The 17,054-nt window shown below is 43.7% G+C and overlaps 1 protein-coding gene across 4 annotated transcripts in view; it reads right to left on the bottom strand.

Moving 5' to 3' along the window:
- Positions 1-375: 375 nt before the first annotated feature.
- Positions 376-17,054, bottom strand: part of Tnrc6b (trinucleotide repeat containing adaptor 6B) — a 234,678-nt gene continuing 217,999 nt past the window's right edge. For all 4 annotated transcript variants that reach the window (XM_036208071.1, XM_036208074.1, XM_036208072.1 and 1 more), the window contains 8 exons: positions 15,447-15,584; positions 11,921-12,097; positions 10,384-10,530; positions 10,048-10,143; positions 6,570-6,794; positions 6,074-6,144; positions 2,803-2,942; positions 376-1,220 (listed from right to left, as the gene is read on the bottom strand). In XM_036208071.1, coding sequence (XP_036063964.1) covers positions 833-1,220; positions 2,803-2,942; positions 6,074-6,144; positions 6,570-6,794; positions 10,048-10,143; positions 10,384-10,530; positions 11,921-12,097; positions 15,447-15,584 — 1,382 coding nt within the window. In that variant the 3' untranslated portion in view covers positions 376-832. The remainder of the gene's footprint in view (positions 1,221-2,802; positions 2,943-6,073; positions 6,145-6,569; positions 6,795-10,047; positions 10,144-10,383; positions 10,531-11,920; positions 12,098-15,446; positions 15,585-17,054) is intronic.

The raw sequence follows: 17,054 nt of genomic DNA, 5'->3' as shown, positions 1-17,054 counted from the left end.
CCTGTGTTCGTTCTCATAGTTAAAAAATAAGAAGCAGATGGCCGGCCAGCCAGCCTGCGGACTGTGAGCAATGCAGCTTTTCTGAGAAATCGGGGTGGGTGAGATGAGGGGGCAGGACGCAGGCACACACACAGAGACAGAGAGGAGGATGCACACAAATGCACATGAACACACGTGCACACACATACCAGAACGAGCATGCCTGGGCAGTTACATGTGCCAGAACACACTGGTGTTTATCAACCAGCCAATCACAAAATTTTTCCTTTTTTTTTTTTTTTTTTTTTAAGGTTTTTTTGTTTTTGTTTTTAAAGTGAGGCTCCGTCAAGTCTTCCCTCCCCCCTCCCCCAACAATTCTTTTGAATTTCCCTCCCACCCAAACATGGTAGACCTAAGGACGGAAACACACCCAGTGCAAACAAAGTTAAAAAGCTATTTTTTTCAGTATATATGTTTCTTAGCAACAACTTCCATATAACATGAAAAAAGTGAAAAACTAGAAACTAATTTTTTTAATTTTTTTGTGTTTAAATTTAAATGGTATGTGTACTTGCTTCACATTGTCTTTCTAGGTTGGCGTTCATGATTCAAGTATTTCAAGAGTGATATGTTCTCTTTTTGGATTCATATTCCAAACGAAAAAACTGAAGTTTTAAGGGAGGCAACTATGTGCTCAGTCAGTCTGTCAATGACCCACCTTTTTTCTCTCTCCGTTTTCTTTTTTCCTTTTAAAAATGTATTTATTGCAAGTTGAAAAAAAAAACGAAAAGGTCAAGTTAGTGCTGCTGCTGTTCCAAAAAAGGTCACGAGGTCAGAGTTGAAAGTTCTAAGTTCAGATTGAATCCGACCCTCCTCCCAGAAGGTCACCAGGTAGTAAAGGAGCAGGGCTGCCCATCCTATGGGGGTCTTCCACCGTTGGGACTCCCCACAAGCTAGAAGAGTAGTTTGGGGGGCCCCACAAGGAGGTGCCAGCAAGGTCGGCCCCCCCGCTGCTGCCAGCACTGCTGCTCCACTGACCGAGCCCGGTGGACCCACCGAAAAGGTTCAGCGCAGGGCCAACGGGGTCTGCCTGGTTCTGGCTGGTCTCCAGTGACTGCCATCCGGTGGCAGGTGCGCTCGGGGTTGCTGCAGGTGTAGGGGGCTGAGCTTGAGCCAGAAAGCGGCTGACTTCATCCTCAGTGGCAAACTCCGCCAGGATGGTAGTGTTTCCCAACACACACCTGGAGGAAGGAGGAAAAGAGCAGTGTGATCTACAAGATCACAAGCACACGAGGGTCACTGCTGTCAGCCCTCTGCCTTGTGTAGTCTGCATGCTTGCTTGCTTATTGATTGATTGAGATGGGGGTCTCACACAGCCCAGGCTGGCCTTCTGCCTCTACCTCCCAAGTGCTGAGATTACAGGTGTTTGGTTTATGCAGTGTTGGAGACTGAACCTAGGGGATTACGTATGCTAAACAAGAACAACTGAGCTCCATCTCCAGTCCACCCCTGCGCGCGCGCACACAGGAGAGAGAGAGAGGAGGGAGGGAGGGGTGAGGGACACGGAGAGAGAGACAGAGATAAGAGAGAGAGAAAATATAGAGCACAGAGGATATTTTGGCCAATGGCACGCCTCTGAATGACACAATGTCACCATCAGTGACCCAGAAAGTCACCTTAACCCTAATGTAAACTTTGGTGGATTAGGTACCAATGAATGTTCATAAACTCTAACAAGTGGTCCATTCTAATGAGTGGTGTTGATAATGGGGAGAGGTATCATTGAGGGAGCGGTCACAATTATTATGTGAAGTTGCTGTCCCATCCTCTCAATTTTGCTGTGAATCTAAAGTATTTTCAAAAAATTACACATCTTACACATCTTACAAAAGCAAGAAAAACATCTGTTTTTTCTTTATCTATTTTTAAAACTCCATGTGAAGTAAGTAAAGAATGACAGCCATTAACATCAGGCAAGCCAGTGCCAACACCGAGAGCACCTTTACATCTTTAGAGGACAAACTGGCTGCTGGGGCCTGACTGTCATTTGTTTATGCTCTCTGGACTTTTGTCATGGTGTCTGGGCTCAAGGGAGTCAACACCTTTCTGTCCACCAGGGAAAGAGACCCTAATCAACTTCTGTCCACTTCATGCAAAAACCCTGCTACATACAATTCCTTCTTTGGGCCGGGTGTGGTGGCACACACCTTTAACCCCAGCACTTGGGAGCCAGAGGCAGGCAGATCTCTATGAGTCCAAGGCCAGCCTAGTTTCCACAGTGAGGTTAAGAAAAGGCTACATAGAGAAACCTTGTCTCAAGAAGTCAAACAAAACCAGGTAGTCCAAATATTGATGGCACATGCCTCTAATTCCTGCACTCGGAGGCAGAGGCAGGCAGATCTCTGAGTTCAAGGCCATCCTGGTCTTCAGAGCAAGTTCCAGGATAGTCAGGGCTACACAGAGAAACCCTGTCTTGAAAAACCAAAAAGTACCAAATAGATAAAATTTCTTAATAATATGCTACAACAGTAAGCAGCTAGATTCTAGCATGAAAAATAATAGCATTTGGAATGTTTTGCATGTTTACAAACATTGGCTTTGTTTGCGGTATAATCATTTACAATGAAATTCTGATTATGAACCTGTGACATACACTAAACAATGCAAACAAAGTTACGTAGAAAGACTGCCACCTCAGCATCTGCAGATGTGTGCATGACTGAAATTCTTGTGTGCATGCTTGTCACTGTTTTGTTAAGCAGGGCCAGAACACTCCTGTGTGTATCATGTGTGCTGTCTAGATGTCTGCAGTGCAGTACTCACATGTGCAGTGCAGTCTGGGCCTTGGCTGCCTCTTGTTTGGTGCTGTACCGGATCAGGGCAGTGCCCTGGGTTAGATTCAGATGGAATGTCAGCAGTGGGCCATGCTGCATGCAGATCGTTCTCAAGGTTGACCCATCAATCTAAGAGGTAACAACATGCATGAGCTAAGATGTCGAGGAGGCATGGGAAAGATAAACTCTAAAACATTTAAAGAAAGACACTGAAAAACTTTTTTTTTTTTTTTTTTTTTTTTTCCCGAGACAGGGTTTCTCTGTAGCTTTGAAGCCTGTCCTGGACCAGCTCTGTAGACCAGGCTGGCCTCGAACTCATGGAGATCCACCTGCCTCTGCCTCCCGAGTCCTAGGATTAAAGGTGTGTGCCACCACGGCCTGGCCACATTATTCTTATTTTGTAAATAAGATGTTTCTGTATAAAGATAAAAATGTAAGAGCCGTAAAACCTAAGCCTGCCTTTTTGTTTGTTTGTTTTTTGACAGGGTTTCTCTGTGTAGCTTTGGAGCCTGTCCTGGAACTCACTTTGTAGACCAGGCCGGCCTTGAACTCACAGAGATCCACCTGCCTCTGTTGGGATTACAGGCATGTCACCACTGCCCAGCATTAAGCCTGCTTTTTAAAGAGATCAACAAACAAGTATGTGCTTATTTGTAGAGCTCAAAGGGGCAGAAATAAGAATTAAAGTTGGCCGGGCGGTGGTGGCGCACACCTTTAATCCCAGCACTTGGGAGGCAGAGGCAGGCAGATCTTTGTGAGTTCGAGGCCAGCCTGGTCTACAGAGAGAGATCCAGGAAAGGTGCAAAAACAGAGAAAGCCTGTCTCGAAAAACAAAACAAAACAAAACAACAACAACAAAAAGAATTAAAGTTAAATGTAAAGTTATCAACATCATTACTCTGCCTCTCCAGTCAGTAACCTCACAGAGACAGACAGGGGACACAAGAAAAGCACCGGCAGTTAAAACTACCCAGTACAAAACCAGTTCCCTCCAACCCTCTCACACTCCTCTGACATATGAAGAGAGGACTACTTCTACCTCCTCTCTAACTAAATCCATTTGACCAGAGGCTGTAGGGACTATGGGTAATTTCCCCAACTCAGGAGTTATATGAACAGAGCTATTAATTCTATGGATTAATTTTGCAACAAGATCTTAAACATATTTAATTAAGTCTTAATTCCAATATTTCACTTCACTTCATTAGAAAAGGAATGTTACAAATGGGAATGACTTTAAAAGCTCTGTAATGTGGTAGAAAAACAGCCTAACATACACAAGGCCCTAGGTTCCATTTTCAGCACCAGTGGGAAGCCTGAAGAATAAAACTCAGCAATTCATGTTAGCTCTTCACAGAAAACAATCATGAGTATGTCGGTATATGGCACAAATTGCTTTTCAGGAGACAGATGTCCTTTAAACACATTTTTGGTGATGGAAAGTCAACTTCCCCATGCATCAACTTTGCTCTACTAACAATTTAAACTGGGAGTGACATTAGTCTATTACTAGGCAGCTCTAATATTTAAAGAAATCATTTTTTTCTGATATAAACATAGGCAATATCACTTTGATTTTTATATACATTGGTAATGATGTATACTTACTATTTCTTAGTGGATAGAAGAAGTGAATGATGAGCTAGCATGTCCAAGCTCTTTTCCAAACTGGGTACCTCTTATTGCCTCCCTCAACCTATCCATATTATAACCACCACAAAGTGTGACAACTCTTATAAACTCTTTTTTTTATTTGTTTGTTTGTTTGTTTTTCAAGACAGGGTTTCTCTGTGTAACTACTCTGGTTGTCCTGGAACTCACTCTGTAGACCAGGCTGGCCTCAGACTCACAGATCCGCCTGCCTCTGCCTCCCAAGTGTTAGGATTAAAGGCATGTGCCACCACTGCCAGGCATAAACTCTTAAAAAAAAATAATAAGTTTGAGCATCATCGTGTTTGACTTTTCATATTGGGGCTGTAGTTAGAGTACCTGCTCTCTGTGTGTGAGGTCCCGGATTTGATCTTCAGTATCAGTATCCCCCTGTCCCCCCCCCCCCCCCATTCTTTGTAGTTTAGACAACTATTACATAAGGGAATAAACTGAGACTTTTATTTATTTTTGATAGACTAGGTAGCCCTGGTTGACCTAGAATTCCCTATGTAGACCAGAGGGGCCTCAAACTCAAGAGATCTGTCTGCCTCTGCCTCCCAGATGGCATGCACCACTATGCTTGGCCTTAAAATGGGACTCCTGAGTTGATTAGACATCACGGTAAAGAATGCCTTTCTCAAATGTACCTAGAAATAGGAGTCTTGTGATTTACTTGCCACAAATAGGTTCACTGGGCAAATAAGTTTACAGTGAAATGTATTTCCCCAAAGAGAATCCTAACAGACATTAGCATGTAAAAGAGTCTAAGAAATCTCTGGAACTTTATCAACTGAGCCATTTCCCAAGCCCCTTCTGGTAACATGTTTTTATACATGGTTAAAACACATCATTTCATTTGATTCCAGATTCTTTTGGTTTTGTGAGATAAGGTTTCTCTGTGTAGCTTTGGAGCCTGTCCTGGCACTCACTCTGTAGACCAGGCTGGCCTCAGACTCACAGAGATCCGCCTGCCTCTGACTCCGAGTGCTGGGATTAAGGGTGTGCAGCAGCAGCAGCAGCAGCATGAGCAGCAGCAGCAGCAGCAGCAGCAGCATGGTTCTAGATTCTAACTGGCTTATCTACACAACACAACACGCTTCCTCACTAGCAGGTCATGCAACCTTACTCTCACTGCTTTATAGTCTGCTCATCTCTAGCACATGAGGGTGAGGGTGAAGCCTAGTAGCCAGCACCCCATCCTGTCATTGGACCCTCTGCAGTGGCCATAGAATAAATGTGCTTTCTTTATAGGCTAGAAGAGAACATCAGACCTCCTGTATCTAGAGTTACAGGCACTTGATGATGTGGGTGCTGGGAACCAAACTTGGGTGCTCTGTATAAGCAGCAAGCTTTCTTAACTGCTGAGCGACCTCTCTAGTCCTACAAAGGAACTTTCATATCTACCAACCTCCTCCACTGTTTCTTCCCTTTTTTGATATAACAGTCTCTAGAACTTACTATGCAGACCAGGCTGTTCTTGAACTCACAGATATCTACCTGCCTCTGCCACCCAAGTGCTGGGGACCAAAGGTGTATGCCACCATGCCCAGCTCCTCTCTCTGTAAATAAAATGAAGCCCTGTCTAGAAAACCACAAGAAAGTAGCGTTACCTGTGGAGTGAGATTGTGAAGAACCAGCCAGTAACTAGGACGGACAGAGCCACCATCACTCCAGGTAGAGGCTGCAAACAATAGAAAAACGATAAGGAGAAGTGAGAAAAACAAAACAGAAAACACCCAAACCACCAGTATCCTCCGGGAACTGTGAAGGGGGACATTTCCATGCAGGTCATGTGTCCTGTCTCTTTTCTTTCTCCCTCCTCCCCCCCTCCCTCACCTAACCCTGACCTTCTTGGTCTCTTGTCGTCCCAACTCCAGTGAATTCATTTGCTCTTTGGTGAGATAGCATTCCCTCCCACTGTACTCCCTCTACAGCTGCTCATTTCTACTTCCTGTGCCCTAGAGAGGCCCTGGTCCCTTCACCTATACCGAGTGCAACTTTTCAATCAAAAGATGCTTTCTCTGCTACCAGACAACTATGCTCTCCTCTAGGTTCAGCCCTGCCCATGGTGTAGCTAGCCATTTCAGCGTGGCAGCTCCTCCTCACCTGAGGCAATCCGAGAGTCCTGTGTCCCCCACCCCCTGACTGATCTGGGTGCTGTGCTGCTCCAGGGAGATGCCGGCTTGGGGTTGGTCAGGCCAGGAGGTGGGCGGGGCAGCGGTGTAGTGTTCCTGGAGGAGATGTGGTTTTTCCACATCTTGTTGGAGAGATGAGTGGGGTTGTGTCCTATGGGATCTGGGGACCATGTGGATTTGTAATCAGGGAACTTTGCTGTGAGAAGAGAAAAGTCAGGAAGCAGACAGGTTAGATGGGCATCTAGAAATAGACACAACTTTTTTTGTGTGACATAAATTTTACTGCACACAAATATTTATATTCTATAACTCTGTTAAACTCTTGTTTCAAAACATGGAAAAGTAGCAGGAAGCATACATTTTAAGAGCAGCAGTAGGAGTGGGGAGTGGCGGTGCACACCTTCAATCTCAGCATTAGGGAGGCAGAGGCAGGTGGATCTCTTGAGTTTGAGGCCAGCCTGGGCTACAGAGTGAGTTCCAGGATAGCCAGGGCTACAGAGAGAAACCCCGTCTCAGGAAAGAAAAGGGTGGGGTGGGAGAAACAGTATGAAAGTAACTGTTCTTTGAGTGTGCTAAATATGAAAATTTCAAATGATTCTAATCTACTACTTTCTGGGGTAAACACAGCTTGAAAGGGAAGACAAAGTCACAGAGAAAGTACTCCTAAAGAGGTAAAGCTGACAGACAGACAGACTAGTGACACACAAACACAACTGGAGTGCTCACTAAATGCTCACCCATACCATGAAACACAAAACAACACAACACAGCCAGAAAAGCATGCATGCCTGTGCTTTGATCCATGTTAGACACCAACACTGGTGTGAAAAGTAGTGAGTGAGATTGAAGCAAAGGCTCAGTGGTTTGGATTACTTATTGTTCTCAAAAAGAATCTTGGTTCACTTTCCATCATGGTGGCTCACAACTACTGCAATTCCAGGAGATCCCATGCTCTCTTTCGACATCTGTAGGCACTAGGTGCATACATAGTGCACATACATGCAGGCAAACACTCATACACATACAATAAAATAAACAAATCTAAAAGAAAGTTATCAAATAACCAGCACTGTTTACTATGCTTAAGGTACGGGACAGTACTGTGGGTAACACAACTGTCTTGCAGAGTCTTGGGTTTGGATGGGAGACAGAACAACAGAACTGGTATCCTTGGCAACAGTACATACACAGAAGACAGAAAGCATTAGGCTGCCAGCAGAGGCTCTGCAAAGACAGATCTGAAGGGTTTACATCAAGGGATGGGCTCAAGAAAGCAGGAAAAGGAAAATCTAGGTTCACTATAAGTCCTTTCCAGTTTTCATGGGAGCAGAGAGATAAGAGGCCACAGGCTCAGTGTGGCTAAGTAAGCTGTAGTGGAGTTTTCCTAAAACTCAGCACCACCTAGGGAGAGACTAGACTGGAGCAAGAGGTGTGAGAGACAGGCTGGGGTCCAGGAGATGAGGGAGAGGAAAGATAGTTCTGAGAACAGGTAAGCTCATTCAGGGAAGTCTGAGGTCAATGTCGGGCTTTTATAGGAATGGGGGAACTAGATGAGTGCCAGAGAAGGTAGCCATGGGCCTGTGTGGCCAAACTGCTGGGGAGAACGAGGCAGAGGACTGCTTCAGCCCAAGGAAACAGAGACCAACCTAGGTAACTGAGATCTCCCACAACTTTGTAGCCAGTGTGGCACATTCCTATAGTAAGAGTATGTAAGAGATGAAGGCAGGAGTGAAGTGAATGTGAGGCTAGCCTGAGCTACATGAGACCCTGTAGCAGAAGAAAAACAACCGAAACCTTCTCTAATCCAACAAAAGAGTTAGACAAAAGTTTAATTAATTTTGTGATCAGATTGGTGCACATGTACAGGTGAGACTGTGGGTATAGGGTGCACACCATGATGCATGTGTGGAGGCTCTCGGGGACCAAAGCAAGTCGTCAGGCTTGTGTAAGAAGTACTTTTACCCGCTGTGCCAGCTTGTGCAAGTTTTAAAAGTAAATGAAGTCCTGCCAAGTATAGTATGGGGAAGGTGTTAGGAACACAGACCACTGAGGTACTTCTTTTCAAATTTAGGCTTAGTTCTGAGGCAAAATCTGTCAATATTTTTGTCTGGGATTTGACACAGGGTCTCAACCCAGGCCATCCTGCAGGAATTCATTCACAGTCATCTTAGTATCCAGGTCTTTGAATCTCAGTTTATCTTCCAAATGAGGGTGACCCATTCACACAGTAGGAGAAAATCAGAAGGGAGTTCATGCTAAAGTTTACTATGATGCCTGGCCTGCAGGAACACTGAGCAAGTGTACGATATTATTGTTGTAGCACTGTTGGTGTGATACAACTGCATACCTTGTTTTTAAGATAATGTCTCTCCTTTAACCAGAACTGGCTAGACTGGCTACTACCAAGGCCCAGAGATCTTCTTGTCCTTGTCCCCTAACACTGGGATTAGTTATTATATGCACTATACCTTTTTCTTTTGAAACAGTTTTACTATGTATGGCTGTCTTGGAACTTGCTAAGTGGACCAGGCTAGCCCCAAACTCACGGAGCTACACTGGTCTCCTCCACCTGAGTGTTGGGATTAAAGGTGTGCTGAGTTGTGCCAGCTTTTTTTTTTTTTAATTTTATGTGCATTGTGTTTTGCCTGCATTTCGTCTGTGAAGGTGCCAGATCCCCTGGAACTGGAGCTACAGAGAGTTGTGAGCTGCCATGTGGGTGCTGGGAATTGAACTCAGGTCCTCTGGAAGAGCAGGCAGTGTTCTCAACCGGTGAGCCATCTCTCCAGCCCTGCCTGATTTTTTTTTTTTTAAATGTGGGTGCAGGGGACTGAACTTAAGTTTCCATACTTGTACAACGGCATTTGACCCATTGAACCATCTCTCAAGCTGTTATTAGCTTTTCTATTCCTCATGAAGTCTCAGTAAACAAATAAATGATAAAATCCAATCAGCTCCTCTCCTGCAAACAATGAGGAACTCATCAAGTATTCCTGGTAAATTAATCAAGGTCCTCTTTTTGACTCTGGCTATCTATTTTTCATTATGTCTCTAAGTCAGATTTTGGGGGAAGAATAAGCTATCACTTGGTTGCCTCAATGTTAATCTGGATTAAACTGTCTCTTCCTATGGCTCTTGATTTCTGGGCAGGCTACGTTAACAGAAGCATTTGGTCATCAGGTCATGAACTCTGCCCTCTGAATACCTCCAGCTGGATGACATTCTATTCCCATTGGCTTTGACTGACGTGATCCTGTGTTAGACCTACCCTATCTCTGAGACTGGGAGCTCCCTGAGTGGACAGTGAATGCAAAGAAAGGTTGTATCCCCATCTGTGCTGACCTATGTATGCTCTTCACCTCCTTTACAGGCACTCCTTAGGAAGTAAATGCCCGAGATAAAGAGGAAACGCACAGTCAACTGATGAGCAGGAGGGGGAAGCCAGCAAGTACCTGAAGTGCTATGAACGTTGGTAAAGGAGTTGTCAGAGGCACTGTAGGGCCAGGCACCAGGTGAAGGCAGCGAGGTGTTGAGGGAAGAATTAGACCCTTGAAGTGACAAATGAAGGAGAGAATATTGGAGACAAATGTCAGTATAACCAGGGAAACCCTGTGAGCGTTTTATTTAAACTTGAATAGAAGGGAAAACAAAATGCAATCAAACATTAAAGATGTAAAATGCAATTTTCTATTGAAATGATCAGGTACTAGAAAAAGAAACAGGCCATGGGCTGACAACTCTGAAAACGCTGGTGGGACCCCACAGGTCTGCAGCACTCACTCACTCACCTGTGGTGTTATCCCGCAGCAGTTGGTGGTCAGTATCTACAATGGGAGATGTGGCTGTACCCCCCAGCACACTTCCTGGGGTCACGTAGGGGTCAGATTCAGGGTCAATATTTTGGATACCTTTCCATGGCACTCCTGGTTGGAATTCTGAGGCATGAAGAAATGTTAGGGGTAGGAGATTGTTTAAAAAAAAAGTTTAACTTAAACATTTCCTACTCTATTAATTATTATTATTATCATTATTATTATTTTGATAAAAGGTATTACTATGTAACTCTGGCTGTCCTGGAACTCACTCTGTAGACCAGGCTGTCCTGGAACTCACAGAGATCCACCTGCCCCTGCCTTCCAAGTGCTGGGATTCAAGTAAAGGCCATTATACCCAGCTTTTATTATTATTATTACTATTATTATTATTATTATTATTATTATTATTATTATGCTAAAGTAACTGTTTAATAGAAAAAACCATGATCCTGTGAAAAGCCTACACAATGAATCTATCTATGTACATCAGACTTTCATCATGAAGTAAAAAATTTACCCTGAACAAATGCTCTTGCCAGTAGCAAGTCTTTTCGTATACTGCCTATCCTTTCACCTGTCTCCGAGGGAACTGGATCATGCTCATAAAGGCCTGGCTCCATACATGACTCTCCAGCTACAAGAGCAAGGCACGTCCTAAGGGAAAGTAGGAACCCATGCCAAAGAAAGTGAGGCCAAGAACTGGGAGAAAACCTGGGCTTCAGATCAGTGACCTTTCACATTTTTCTCATTAGGTACTGGCCAAGATGCACATAATAAAATGAAATATAAGTGACCACTGCTTCACAGACTGTTCAGGGATAGTTGGGAATAATTTAACCGATGTGAAAAAACCTGGACTACGTATGAAAGCTTATGTTTTTATTGATCCACTGAAGCTGTTGTATCTAAAGCTATGTGATACATTAACAAATTGATATTTCCCTAACTGTGTTGAGAAGAGCAATATGTATATGAACAAGAGGCATTATTTCACTTCACTCTAATAAAATGTAATTACACACATTTATTGATTTATGGATAGAAGGACATTTACTAATTTGTACTTTTGCTTTACTAAATTTTCTATAATAAAAGCAGAATAAATAGAGAGACAAAAGGGAGGAGAGGGAGGAAGGAGGGAACAAGAGAGAGATATGAAACTTACCGAACCGTGTACTTAGGGTATATAAATGACATTATCTGACTAATGAATGTCAGTCCATTCAACGCACACTTTAAAAGAGCTCATGTTATAAAGCATCCTACACACAGGGTAAGTGCCAAGTCCCAGTTGCAAGGCTACTTACTATCCTCAACTCCCATTTCTTGTAGATCTTTCATTTTCCCATGGCACAGATTTCAGAGTGTATGCCTTGCTTTTATCAGACAATAATTACTAATGCAGAAAAGAGAGCATGGGACTTCCTCAGTAAAGCAAGCCTCATAAGCTTGTTCAGAACCTAAACTTAACAGAAGCACTATTCTAGACAAAACATTTCATGAACAATACCTGGAGGCCAACTGGCATTGCTGGATTTACTTCCAATTTTATTAGTTGGTGGAGATTTGGCAGGTAACCAGCTATCACCAGCAGGACCCGTATGGCCGCCCAGCGTGTCACCTGGCATTATATCAAACTGGTTGTATGGGGACCCTCCTCGGGTCTTACCAGGGGCCACTATAGCGCCTGAGAAAAGAGAGAAACAGTCAACTGTTTAAGAAAGAGCTCTGGCCGGGCAGTGATGGCGCACGCCTTTAATCCCAGCACTCGGGAGGCAGAGCCAGGCGGATCTCTGTGAGTTCAAGGCCAGCCTGGTCTACAGAGATCGAGATCCAGGACAGGCACCAAAACAACACAGAGAAACTCTGTCTCAGGAAAAAAAAAAAAAAAAAAAGAGCTCTAGGGAGCTGGAGAGATGACTCAGAGATTAAGACCACTGGCTGTTCTTCAGAGGGCCCAGGTTTGATTCCCAGCACCTACATACAGTGCAGCTTAAAACTGTCTGTAACTCCACTTCCAGGGAATCTGATGCCCTCTTATGACATCTGTGGGGAACAGGCATTCACATGGTGCACATACATACAAGCAGACCAAACATACACACATAAAACAATAAAAAAAAATTAATAGGGCTACACAGAAAAACTTTCAACTTGGCCCTCCCCTGGCTTTTTTTTTTTTTTTTTTTTAAGGAACTCAAAGACAGGTACGTAGAGTGCATGGAATAAAGAACTTTGGGCTACCACTAAAAGCACATGACCATAATGACTCATCTCACTTCTCGGAGTCTCTCCATCTCTCACCTAAGCCCACATGAGTGTTCTCATTCTAGAACAGTCCTTTCAATCTGAAAATCCCACGGTGTTATGAAGCCAGTGAGTCATACACACTATGAAGCACAGTATCTACATGGTCGCTACACTAATCCTTCAAAAGGAATAGGAAACACTGAACAAACATAGCACCTTGGAGAATTTTACGTGATCTGTCTATTGATGCTTTCTATCCCTGTTCTGGAATCTGCAATATGCAGAGTCCACTGGAGAAAAAGCCATCTGCAATTGCTTTATATTCCAAGGCAATGAGGTGGAATCCCCACCAGCAATGATCTCTACATTTCTGAGCCTGGGGCCGCCTCACATACAGACAACAGCAAATCTTTTGTCACTGTATTCCCAGGGGTATTCCCAAAGTCTTGTGGCTTTGTTAGTGCCTCCTTTAAGCATTTTTATGCAGGAAAAGTGGAAAGCTTAAAATTTCCTAAGTTAACAACAATAACAATAAATTTTTCCTTTAAATAAAAACTCAGGAGCCTATGATAGGCTATTTCCTTATTTCCCAAATAAAGTTCTCATAGTCTTAGAGTGGGGATCATGAGCACATAAAATAATTTGCAGGATAACGTATTAAAATGCTTGTATAAATATTGAATAAAGCAATCTGTTTGGTTTGGACTAAAAGGATTATTATAAAAATTGTCTCCACTCTCTGTGAGGACATTTACTTTTCTGAGGACAGTGACAGAAATCTGGTTCAGAGGCACAGCGCAGTAAGGCAGCAGGAAATGAAAAGCTAGCTCAGTTATCTTGAGGATTGCTAAGGAAATGGGGAAACATCATATTATCTGGTGAGGAGAGAGGACACTGTACATCTTGAGATATCTTCTCATATGCCATTTTACATTTATTATCCAGACCTGGTAATCACTAGCCTAAGGGAGTGTGAAAGTGCCCAGAGCTATGGATGACACAGGACTAGGGTTACTCAGTCCATAAAACAGATTTTATAATTTCAATAAATTATTCTTGATTTTGACCATGCTTAGCAGGGTAGGGAGAGAGCTCTGGGTGGCTCCTCCCCCAGTTTCTGGATGGGATTACTAAAGAGATTTTATAATGGGCTTATTAAAGAGGGTTTATAATGGAAACCTGGAAGGCTGCAAGCTGAATGAATTGGCTGGGCTAAGCCCGCCAGGGCTCTGCTGCAAGAACAACCAGACGCTTGTTTATATTGACTCTCATGGAGACAACTTTGAGTCCAAGTGAAATATTGACAAAGGAAACAAACAGTGCACTGAGGGCTGAAAGAAGGTCCAGACCTCTTATCTTTCTTCTGGGGAAATGGAGAAACCCTTAAAAGAAAACTATGGACAGGCAAGGCTAATCCTCACTCAAAATACAACTCCAGTGCTGTCCTGGCAGGACACTAATTGAATTCTCTTCTGTTAGTAATCTTTTGGAGCTTAGGGACACTTCTTTTTCTGAGACAGAGTTTTACTAAGTATCCTAGTATAGCCTTCAACTGTATAGCTCAAGCTGGTCTTTAATTTGTATGCGTAACTATACCCAGTTTAGGGCAGGAGTTTTTTAAAATCTGATACTGATCTCCAATCTCTCAAAAAACACTGAGCATGAACTACAAATTCTTAGCAAGACCTTGTCTCAGAAAACCAAACCAAACCAAACCAAACCAACAAACCAAAACTTCAACAAGAGGATTCTGTTCTCTCAGCCACTTTAATAGGGTTTTAATCTTATGGGTGTCATGGGACATTATGCCATCCTTAATTAGAACCTTTTAAATACCTTGTAATATGAATTACAGACCTAATCTTCCTCTGATGATCATAAATTTTGGAAAAATACCAAGAGACTGATGAGTAAAAGCTAAAGTTCTGTGCTTTAAAAAGTTACAAAAGGGGGGCTAGAGATATGGCTCAGTAGTTAGGAGAACCGGCTGCTCTTCTACAGGGCATGGTTTTGACTCCCAGCACCTGTACAGTAGCCATGTCCCCTGCCCCCAATCCCTGAGACAGGGTTTCTCTGTATAGTTTTGGTGCCTGTCCTGGATCTCACTCTGTAGACCAGCCTGGCCTCAAACTCACAGAGATCTGCCTGGCTTGGCCTCCTGAGTGCTGGGTTGAAGGTGTGTGCTACCACTGCCTGGAGGCTCACAATCATCTTAACTCCAGGCACCAGCAATCTAACACCGTCTCTTGGCCTCTGAGGGCACTGCATACATGTGGTGCACAGATATACATGCAGCCACAATATGCAGATACAACAGAGTTAAAAAACCACAAAGGAAGGCATGGTGGTATACACTGGTAACCTCAGTACACAGGAGACTAAGGCAGCAGGAGCTTTGAGTTTAAGGCCAGAATGAGTTACAAGAAAGACACTGCAATTATTCACTTGTTTACCTAAAGAAGTTTTTTGAGACAAGGTCTTATGTAACTCCAGTCAGCCTAGTACTTGCTTGATTAGAACTCACCCAGATCCACCTGCTTCTGCCTCCTGAGTGGTAGGATTACATACCAAACCTCCCTGAGATACTGCCTTAAAGTGTGGTGGGACGTGCCTTTAATGTCAGCATTGTGGAGGCTGAGGCAGGCAGATTTCTGGGAGTTTCAGGTCAGTCTGGGATACAAAGAAAACACAAACACACATACAAAGCCAACAAAACATGCCAGATATTTGTTCAAGGCCTGGGTAGAGACAGAATATCCTGATGGTAACAGGGGCTGCTCTCTCACCGTTTTTGTGCATGGTTGCTTCTTGTGTGGCCACAGAAGGCAGCCCTTCCATCATGGAGGTCCACTGTTTGAAGCGAGACTCAGTCCCAGCTTCCTTGCCACCAACTATGCCATAGTCCATGCCACCAGAGCTGAAGCCTGGAAAGAGATCACAATTATGTCTGTATGTTTCTTAAATCAGAAACCCAGTACCCAAGGCCAGGGGGCGGTGGCACACAAATTTAATCTGAGCACTTAAGAGGCAGAGGCAGGTGGATCTCTGAGTTCAAGGACAGCCAGGACTGTTAGAGAAACCATGTCTAGGAAACACCCCACCTCAGTCAATAGGCTTTGAGCCAGCTATTCCCACTTTGCTTTCCTAGTGTAAGGTGGTACCTTAGACTGGCTTTCTCAAGCTCTACAGATCCAAGTCCTACTGAGGCCCATGTCATGTTCTCCTTCCCAGGGCTTATTGTAGTGTCTGGCTTGGTTTTAGGAATGCATAAACCAGGGGACAGGGACCTGACACCTTCTTGCCCTTCATCTAAGATGCTGCTTATTTCTATAATAACCCTGTTTCTCCACATATTTATAATGTAACCCAACTGCTTGCATGGAGGGTGATGGTGGTGAGTAGTGTTAAACTTTAACAAAGATTTTATTTCTAACTATGTGTATCTGTGCATAGGTATGAATGCCTTCGGAGGCCAGAAAAAGGGTGTCAGAGCTGGAGCTCAAGTTACAGGCAGTTGTGAGTGCTGGGACCTGATCTAAGGTACTTTGCAAGAGCAGTACACACTCTGAACCATCTTTCCAGCCTGGAGATTATGAAAACAAACCACCTTATCTTCTACAAAGGAGATAAAATGGGACTGGAGAACAGCGGCAGGGGCAGGAAGAGGGCTGTCTGTGAGTCCGCTGGGGTCTAAGCATGCTGCTCCTTGCTCACTGCACTCCTACCTTTGAAAGGAAAGCACAAGGTGCTGCAGCTGCAGGCTGCTTTTGGCAAAGATGACGAAAACACTAGCACTGGTAAGGATGGGAGAAGGCTGTCCTCACACAATCATTTTCTTGGAAGTTATTCTAAAACGTCTTTCAAACTCAGTAAATTCATGAACTTAAGCTGTTGAGTTTTCTGTGATGTATAAAGTGTAGAGAACGAAGAGTTATATAAATCTTAGAAGAGGGAGGAACAAAAGCTTAAAGAGGGCATTTGCTTCAGTGGAAATGTGGGGACTGAGCACCAACAGAGTGACATCACAGAGTCAATCTATAACTCAAAACTGTAAGAGGAAAATTAGTGCAGACAGGAACATGGAAGACTGCATGTAGCCCCATAGCACGTGCTCGCCTGGTATGTACAGGCGTGCCTCTGACTGATAAAGACTCTTCTTGCTGTCATATAGTACCTAGTATGGCCCCAGGATGTGGGCCAGGCCCCACTGGCTGCACTCAGGGACACTCACTGGTGAACTCTCATCATAAGCAGGTTGTCAGGCTTGGTGGCAGCACTTCTACTCAATGAGCTATCTTGCTGGTCCATGATATATACTGGTATACCATGTAAATATTATAAATGACATTTAATATTAATAAAACATTAAATATTTAAATAAAATTAGATAAATC

The sequence above is a fragment of the Onychomys torridus genome, chromosome 16 (assembly GCF_903995425.1).
Source record: "Onychomys torridus chromosome 16, mOncTor1.1, whole genome shotgun sequence".
In the NCBI taxonomy this organism is placed as follows: Eukaryota; Metazoa; Chordata; class Mammalia; order Rodentia; family Cricetidae; genus Onychomys; species Onychomys torridus.
This window is presented reverse-complemented; position numbering and strand designations above follow the sequence as displayed.